Source organism: Rutidosis leptorrhynchoides, unplaced genomic scaffold (assembly GCF_046630445.1).
Source record: "Rutidosis leptorrhynchoides isolate AG116_Rl617_1_P2 unplaced genomic scaffold, CSIRO_AGI_Rlap_v1 contig470, whole genome shotgun sequence".
Lineage (NCBI taxonomy): Eukaryota > Viridiplantae > Streptophyta > Magnoliopsida > Asterales > Asteraceae > Rutidosis > Rutidosis leptorrhynchoides.
Window position 1 is genome coordinate 44,586 of NW_027266703.1, and position 8,250 is coordinate 52,835.

The window sequence follows — 8,250 nt, forward strand, 5'->3', positions numbered from 1 at the left end:
GGTATTTGTAACTCCAAAAAGGCCGTTGCTCTATCCTCGACTCTCTCTCGGTTACAGTTTCTCGAGCTGAAATACTAGAAACTGGAATGACATTTTTTCCCTTTTGGGAGTTTCAGCTGCAGAGGTTGGCTTCAGATCTAAATTAAGTAGCCGAGTTAGGTCTTGGTCGACATTTTGATCTGTGATTTTGAATAATTTCACGATGAATCGAAGTTTTAGGGCACAAAATACTCAAATGCGAGCTCCTTCGAAGATGAGAGATAAAGAAGAAGAGCTCGCTTTGTTCCTCGAGATGAGAAAGCGCGAGAAGGAGGAGAGCAATCTTCTCATTTTAAACAACTCCGAGGACTTTGATGCTCCATTAGGTTTGATTAGCTCACATTTTTTAATTCGGTGCAAAAATGCAGTTAGTTTTGGTTAATTTTGACCTGTTTATGTGTCTGCAGGAGCTAAGCCGGGGACCTCTCCCATTTTTAATCTTTCCTCTCAGACTCCGGCAGTGCCAAGAAAGACGATTTCTGATGATTTTCTCAACTCTGACAATGATAAAAATGACTATGACTGGTAATGCGTTTTTTAATTTGCCCTAGTTCTACGACTGTTCAGTTTTCATACCCTTCTTCGATTAGGAGTGTGCCTCTTGAAGTAGAATGTGTAACTGAAATTGAATCAAAAGGAAGAAAAATGGTTCCCAAAAAAAAAGAACTTATTTACAATGGATTGTCCTTTTTCGTTTCAGTCTTGAGCAAGCCTGATTTAGTTCTCTGTTATGATTACTAAAACAAAAGTAAACTAGGATATTACCTGGTTGATTTAGAAGTTGAAACCCTTTCTTTGCCTCAATATTTTAGAACTGTTTAGAGCTTCTCATACGATCTTTAAAATATAAGTGAGTGCCACTAAAGTTTCCTAATTGCGATTTTGTTTCTTATTATATTAGCAAAATAGCATTTTGAAGCTTCAGTTTGTAAATTTTTGAAAAATCATTACTCTTTGCTAATAGTAGACCCCTCAGTTTTTATTTGAGCACATTCATATGCTGTGGTTATGCTCTTTTGCATTTGATAACTCTCACATCTATGCAGGGAAAACATTCCCTGACGTTCTCAAACCCATAATAGAAATCAATATGAACAATTAGAGTGGTTGTAAGTGAAAGATAAGTCTGCAAAATGTTTCGTGTCGTTGTTACAGAGAGTAAAGCTGTAATTGTATGATCGATTCTATTCAAAACAGTACTATCTAATAACCTGTTTTCCTCCTATCTTCAGGCTCCTAACTCCGCCTGGTACTCCTCTTTTTCCTTCCCTGGAGATGGAGTCACAAAAGACTATTATGAGTCAGATTGGTACACCAAAGGCTCGCCCAGCTGCCCCAAAGTCTAGAGTAAGAGCTCCATCCTTAAAGTACAGTACTGTTTGTTCGTCAGAATTGTTCGAATTTAATTGGATATAGTTGGTTTATACCCAGGAAGCTATAGAACAGAATTAGTGGACATAAAGGGTCCACATTATGTGTAGACATAAAGGAAAGTTTTTGTCTTGTTGATAAGTTTCATCTCTTAGTCCAAAAAGCTGAAAACCTCGTGTGATTAAATATATATATATTTCTGTGAACTTATTTCCATTTTTGAAAAAGAAAAGTCATAAATTTACCATTTTCCCTTCCTTTAGTTTGACGGTAAAATGTTTTGGTAATTGTTACACGGGTAAAATTAGTAGCAATGCGAGGCACTTGCGAAGGATACTTTGGACAGAGTAGAACAAGAAAACTTTAATTTGCTAACCTGAATACCATTGTAGTGAATGAGTTGTGAAATTACATATCATTGTGCCAAAGCTGAATACCATTGGACAGAGTGGAACTTGAAAACTTCTGCAATCTCTGAGCTTAACAACAGTTTTCTTGGCATATGTACTATTAATTTTGGAAGTTTAAAAGTTTTTTTGAGAGCCCCCATAAATACGATTAAGTTCTCATTTCTGTCCATGGGTGGATCGGGTGTCCATTTAATCTGATTATTGATGAACATAAGCATTTGATAGTTATATTCAACAGGGAATCTTGGCATGTCAAGACTTGTTGTGTCATCTATTTTATTTTTATGTGCTGGTCCTGGTATTTTATCTACTTTCATCATGAATGGAACATGTATCAGCAAGATGTCGACTAATTGGATCAAAATATTTTACTATTGACTCATCACGTTTATTTGATGTGGTTATAGTTGGCAAACCCCCAGCTCGAGCCTGGTGTAAGGAGCAACTTGGGTTCCAAACAAGCAGCTTCATCCCCTGGATTAAACTCTTCTAGTTTGGGATTACAAAGGCCCTCGTCATCAGGTGGTCGAGGATCAAGACCTGCAACACCAACTGGACGACCGACCTTGACCTCAGCTCCTAAGCCTGCTAGATCTTCAACACCTACTTCCCGGCCCACTCTGCCTTCAACAAGACCCACAGTTTCCTCAACAAGGCCTGCCATTTCTGCACCGAAACCTTCATTATCTTCCACGAAACCTTCATTATCCTCGACGAAATCCACAACTTCCACAACTAAATCCACAGTTCCTTCAAGATCCACTACACCTTTATCAAGGTCTACTGCAAGATCGTCGACACCAACTAGATCCTCGGTCCCTCCACCTTCCAAGCCTACTTCAAGGGCACCTACACCAATTCGTCGACCATTCACATCATCTAGTACAGGCACGTTGGGTCCTACACTAACTAAATCTGTTAGTCCAGCTAAGCCGTCAACGCCGGTCTCCAGATCTGTGTCGGGTACATCAAGAAACCCTGTCCCCTCTCCAGCACAATCACGTGGAACGTCTCCGACACCAAAACCACGAACATGGAAGCCATCAGATATGCCTGGTTACTCTCTTGATGCCCCACCAAATTTAAGGACTACATTACCTGATAGGCCACTTTCAGCCACTAGAGGAAGGCCTGGGGCACCCAGTTCTCGGTCTTCATCAATTGAGCCTACCTCTAGTGGAAGACCAAGGCGGCAATCTTGCTCCCCTTCCAGAGGACGAATTCCCAATGGCACTTCGCGTAATACTGGAAGCTCTGTTCCAGCAGTGAATCGTGCATTTTCTAAAGCAAATGATAACGTGAGCCCTGGTCTCATGGGAACAAAGATGGTCGAAAGGGTGATAAATATGAGGAAGCTGGCACCTCCGAGGCAAGATGACAAACCTTCTCCTCTCAGTAACCTGTCTGGGAAGTCTTCATCCCCAGACAGCTCAGGCTTTGGTAGAACACTATCAAAGAAGTCTCTCGATATGGCTATTAGGCATATGGTATGCATCATTTCTTTCCTTCTAAATAGCAACTTTGTTTTCCGATACTGAAATTATTAGCTGCTGGCGATTTTTAATGGCTTGTATCACTTTTCACTTTCTGATGTATTTAACAGGATATAAGACGAACTATTCCTGGAAATTTACGGCCATTGATGATGAATATTCCAGCATCGTCAATGTATAGTGTGAGGTCAGGGCCCATGCGAAGCAGAACTGTTAGTGTTTCAGACTCCCCTCTTGCAACAAGCAGTAATGCTAGTTCAGAAGTGAGTGTCAACCATAATGGTCATTATTTGGATGCCAGCGAAGTCGAAGATAACGGCAGTGAGAGAGGTAATCAATCTCCTGCTAGTGTGCGTGGTAGATGATAGACACGGTTTTTTCTGGATTGTTGGTTTTGAATCTCAACCGTCTTCACAATTTTAAAGAGCATCAATGTCTTTGCCTGGGTTTCATGTTTCTGAAAATTTAATGTAAAGTTAGTTGTTTGTCTGATCTTGTGGTTGTGTATTAATGGTCTTCTGTATTATTAGGGGAACCAAATAGATGTTTAATTAACGGCCCTTTTCTCATTGTATTTCACGAGGTGTTTAAGGCACTTTTATTTTAACTAAATCTGATCTAAAAATGCATCTACTCTTTCTGCCTATTTCTTCTGCTAACTGTCCTTTAATTTCTATAAAACCTCCTTCCCTACTGTCAGCATCTACCTTCCTATGTAATGGAGAATGGACCATCTACTCTGTTAATTTATCATGGATGCTCATACGTATGAGTATGCTAAATATCCCTTTGTTTTAGCTATGAGGAGGAAAGATTGGTGGCTTTTGAGGTTTCTAGCAGTTTATTAGAAATGGGTGATAATGTTGGAGATGGAAGTTTTGGGATCTTATTCATGATTGATGTCAACCTTTGCCTGCTAGGCTGCTACTGACTTGTACCACACTGAAGCTTGACCGAGTCGAATTGGACCACATCCATTTGGCCAATTTCTACGCCATGATTCTCACAGGACGAAAGCTTTTGGATCTCCAGCTATGGCTGAGAGTTGGACCACAAGCATTGTCAGTCAGCGCATTTGAGGAAATGTCAAATCATGGCTGATCTTCAAAAGAATAGCGTATGGAAAATAATCCACAGGCAAAAAGCCAATGAAGGATAAAAATTGCGGGATTGATAAATGTACTACGGTTCAACCGTAGTAAAACTTACTACATCCGGTTCAACCAAAAATATAATGAACCAGTTCAAGTAAAATGACAAAGATACCCTCATCATTAAAAAAGAATTAAAAAGTAGTATTCAGATCATATAAGTGTTTTTAGTAAGAATTCTATTTTACGAGATCAAATAAATGATTTAAAAATAAAAATATTAATATCTAAAGATATGATAAAAGTTTATGAAAGAAATATACAAAATTTACAAAAATAAATTAGAGCACATCACGAAATGAAAACGATACATTATGTCAATTATCTTAAAAAACCACTATGAACATAATAAACAAAAATTAAAAAATGAGAAAAAATATTTAAAAATCTCGAAAATATTAAAAGTACAATTAGAAACTGTATAATAACTATTACATCTGATATATTAAAAATAAAAGACCTAAAAGATATTAAAAGAGAACTATATGAAAAAATAAATAACATAGAACATCTAATTATTGAAAACCAAAAAACAATTGAAGGATCATTCTACATAATGGTTGAATACATAAATCAACATAAATCAAAAGATATACATCAAGAAATTAATGATTCAAAAATTTGTCTTAAAAATCTTCAAAATCTATTAGAAAATCAAAATGAAAAAAATTCTCAAGGGAAATATTATAGAAAAATTAAAAGAATGAATTATATCAATTTGAAAAGTTAAACCCAAATATTTAACAAGAAATTATTATTACAAAGTCCAAAAGAATAATCACTTTAGAATCACCTCATAGACTTATATAATGAAATCAAAAAATATATCCGATCAAATATCAGAAGTTAGACAACTTTTATCTTAATTAAAAATTATTAAAGAAGAAAAAAAAACTTACGAACATAAAAATTATACTATATATGATGATAAAGAAGAAGTAGTATATGGATATGAATCAGAAGAAGATTTACCATTTAGAATGAAATTAGAAGAAATCTCAGAATCAATCTCAGGTCATAAAAGGAGAAGAAAATTTTACCATAACAATTACATGAACGAAAAAGGTTATACTAAACAAAATGATAAATGGAAAAAAATTCCCAACGAATATACACCATCAATTAAAACTAACATAGATATTTTAAATCTACACTGTGTATAGAATAAAGAGGAAGGTTTAACTCTTTGGATGAATAATAAAGGATTATTAATTCAATTAGAAAAAAACATTTTAAGATTTTAAGCCTAATTTAGTTTGGACCTTTGTTACCTATAAAGTAACAGGATCCGTAAAAAACTATCTACAAACTCTACCAGAAGCACAAATAGATATTTCACTAAGAGATAAAACATCAAACTCACAAGTTTTCTTTATATTAGTAGAAACTATAAATAGAGAATTCTTAGGAAAATATGATGTAGATAAGAAAAAAGCAACTGAAGTGGCCGAAGCAGAAAAAACTTTATGGCATCTTAACAATATACAAATTTATAATATGTGTGATATAAAATCTTATACATGTGAATTTCAAAAATACTATTATAAAATTACCCGCAGATTCTAGAGAAGCACATAAAGAAACATACCTAAATAAATTACTATGGCCATTAAGTAAAATCATAAAAGAAATATATATGTATGAGGTAGCAAATAATAAAATAGCTCATACATTAGGAGGAGCAATAGAAATAACCCAAAATTATATAGCTGAACAATATTTGCAACAATCAGTAAAAAATCAACTTAAACATCCCACATATGTTGTAAGAATAGTCCTAGAGTACCTGGAAATTATGGATGTAAAAATGAAAAAAGAAAATTTATAAAGAAATATAGATGGAAGAAATTCCCGAGAAATAAATATAAAAAATACAACTATAAAAGAAATAACTTTAAAACACGAAGATTTTAAGGAAATTACAATATAAAAAAGAAAAATATTGCTCTGAAAATAAGAAAACATGTAGATATTGGTTATGTAATGAAGAAGGACATTATGCAAACAAATGTCCTAATAAAAAAAAAAACTGAAAATAAAATAAAAACTAAAAATATTAAATATACCAATAGAAAGAAACTTAGAACCAATAGAAAATTCAGATTCTTATATGAATTAGTATCTAATAGTAGTCAATCTTATAATTCATAAGAGGAATATTCATCTTCAAATGAATAAACCTAATCCAAATTGTACATTCATTGAGATAAAATATAAAGAAAAGCCTTATGATGCATAAATAGATATAGGAGCAATTTTGTGTTTTGCTTCAGCTAGAATTCCATTTCAATTGAATAAATTACAAAAACCACTAGTTATATCAATCGAGAAGGAAGTAAACATCTTATATGAAAAGCCTTATTTTTTAATAAAATAAAAATAAGAAATTATATAATTATAGTACCATCAATATATTAGCAAGAATCAGGATTACCTATAATAATAGAAAATAATTTTCTAAAATTATATCAATCATTTTGTCAATACTTACATCATATAGAATTAACCGCACCATCTTATAAAAATAAAAAAAAGTATTGTTATAAAAATACCAATATTAGTAAGATTAAATAAGTTACAAATCACTCAAAAACTCAAGGTTATAAACGAAAAATTAGGTATACTTCTAGTATTACAAGAAGAAGTAGAAAAATTATTAGAAGATGTATGTAGTGATAATCCATTAGATCAAATTAAAAATAACAACCAAGAATTAATCGAAATAAAACAAAAAGATCCTAACCAAGAAGTAAATGTAGAAAATAAAATCCCATATTCAAAAATAGATGTAGAAGAATTCACAAAAGACTGTCCTGAACTTCTAGAAAGAGGAACATTAGAAGAATCTACTAGTAGGCATGCTGCACCCGTATTTTATGTAGAAAATCATAATGAAATAAAACAAGGAAAAAGAAGAATGGTAATTAATCATACAAAAATGAATGAAGCAATAATAGGAGATGCTTACAACCTAGAAAAGATTATATACTTCAGAAAATTAGAGGAAGTTGTTGGTTTAGCACTTTAGACTCTAAATCAGGATTTTGGCAATTAAGATTACATGAAAACACTAAACCATTAACAACTTTTACATGTCCTCCCCATAAACATTATCAATGGACAGTATTACCATTTGGATTAAAACAAGCGCCATGAATTTATCAAATATTCATGGATAAAAATCTAAAAGGATTAGAAGAATTCTATTTAGTATATATAGATGATATATTAATCTATACAAATAATACATTAGAAGATCATTACATAAAATTAAAAATAGTCTTAGAAAAAGTAAAAGAAAAAGGATTAGTCTTAAACAGAAAGAAAGCAATTATTGTTAGAAACGAAATAGACTATTTAAGGTTAGCCATATCAAGAAATGGAGAATTAAAATTACAAGACAATGTAGTAGAAAAATTAAATAGTTTTTCTTCAAAAATAGAAGATAGAAAATAATTATAAAGGTTCTTAGGATCCTTAAATTACATCTCAGATCAAGGATTTTTCAAATCTTTAGCCAAAGAAAGGAGACAATTATAAAAGAAATTGAGTACAAAAGTCATATGGACTTGGAATATTAATGATTCAATAGTTCTAGACAAGCTAAAAAATGCTTGTAAAATCTTCCAAAATTATGCAATCCACAAAGTGATGATTATTGATTGTGGAAACAGACGCCTCTGAAGAAACTTGGGCTGGCTGTATGAAAGCAAAGATCATATATACAGACTGAAAAGTCAGATAATAAACAAGTCGAAAGACTATGCAAATATATATCAGGAACTT

The 8,250-nt window shown here is 33.0% G+C and overlaps 1 protein-coding gene across 1 annotated transcript; it reads left to right on the plus strand.

Moving 5' to 3' along the window:
- Positions 1–238: 238 nt before the first annotated feature.
- On the plus strand, positions 239–3,678 carry LOC139883904 (uncharacterized). The gene is made up of 5 exons (XM_071868007.1): positions 239–365; positions 447–564; positions 1,272–1,386; positions 2,228–3,307; positions 3,424–3,678. Exons 1-5 carry the CDS (start codon positions 254–256, stop codon positions 3,676–3,678), a joined length of 1,680 nt encoding a protein of 559 aa, XP_071724108.1. The 5' UTR covers positions 239–253.
- Positions 3,679–8,250: the final 4,572 nt, after the last annotated feature.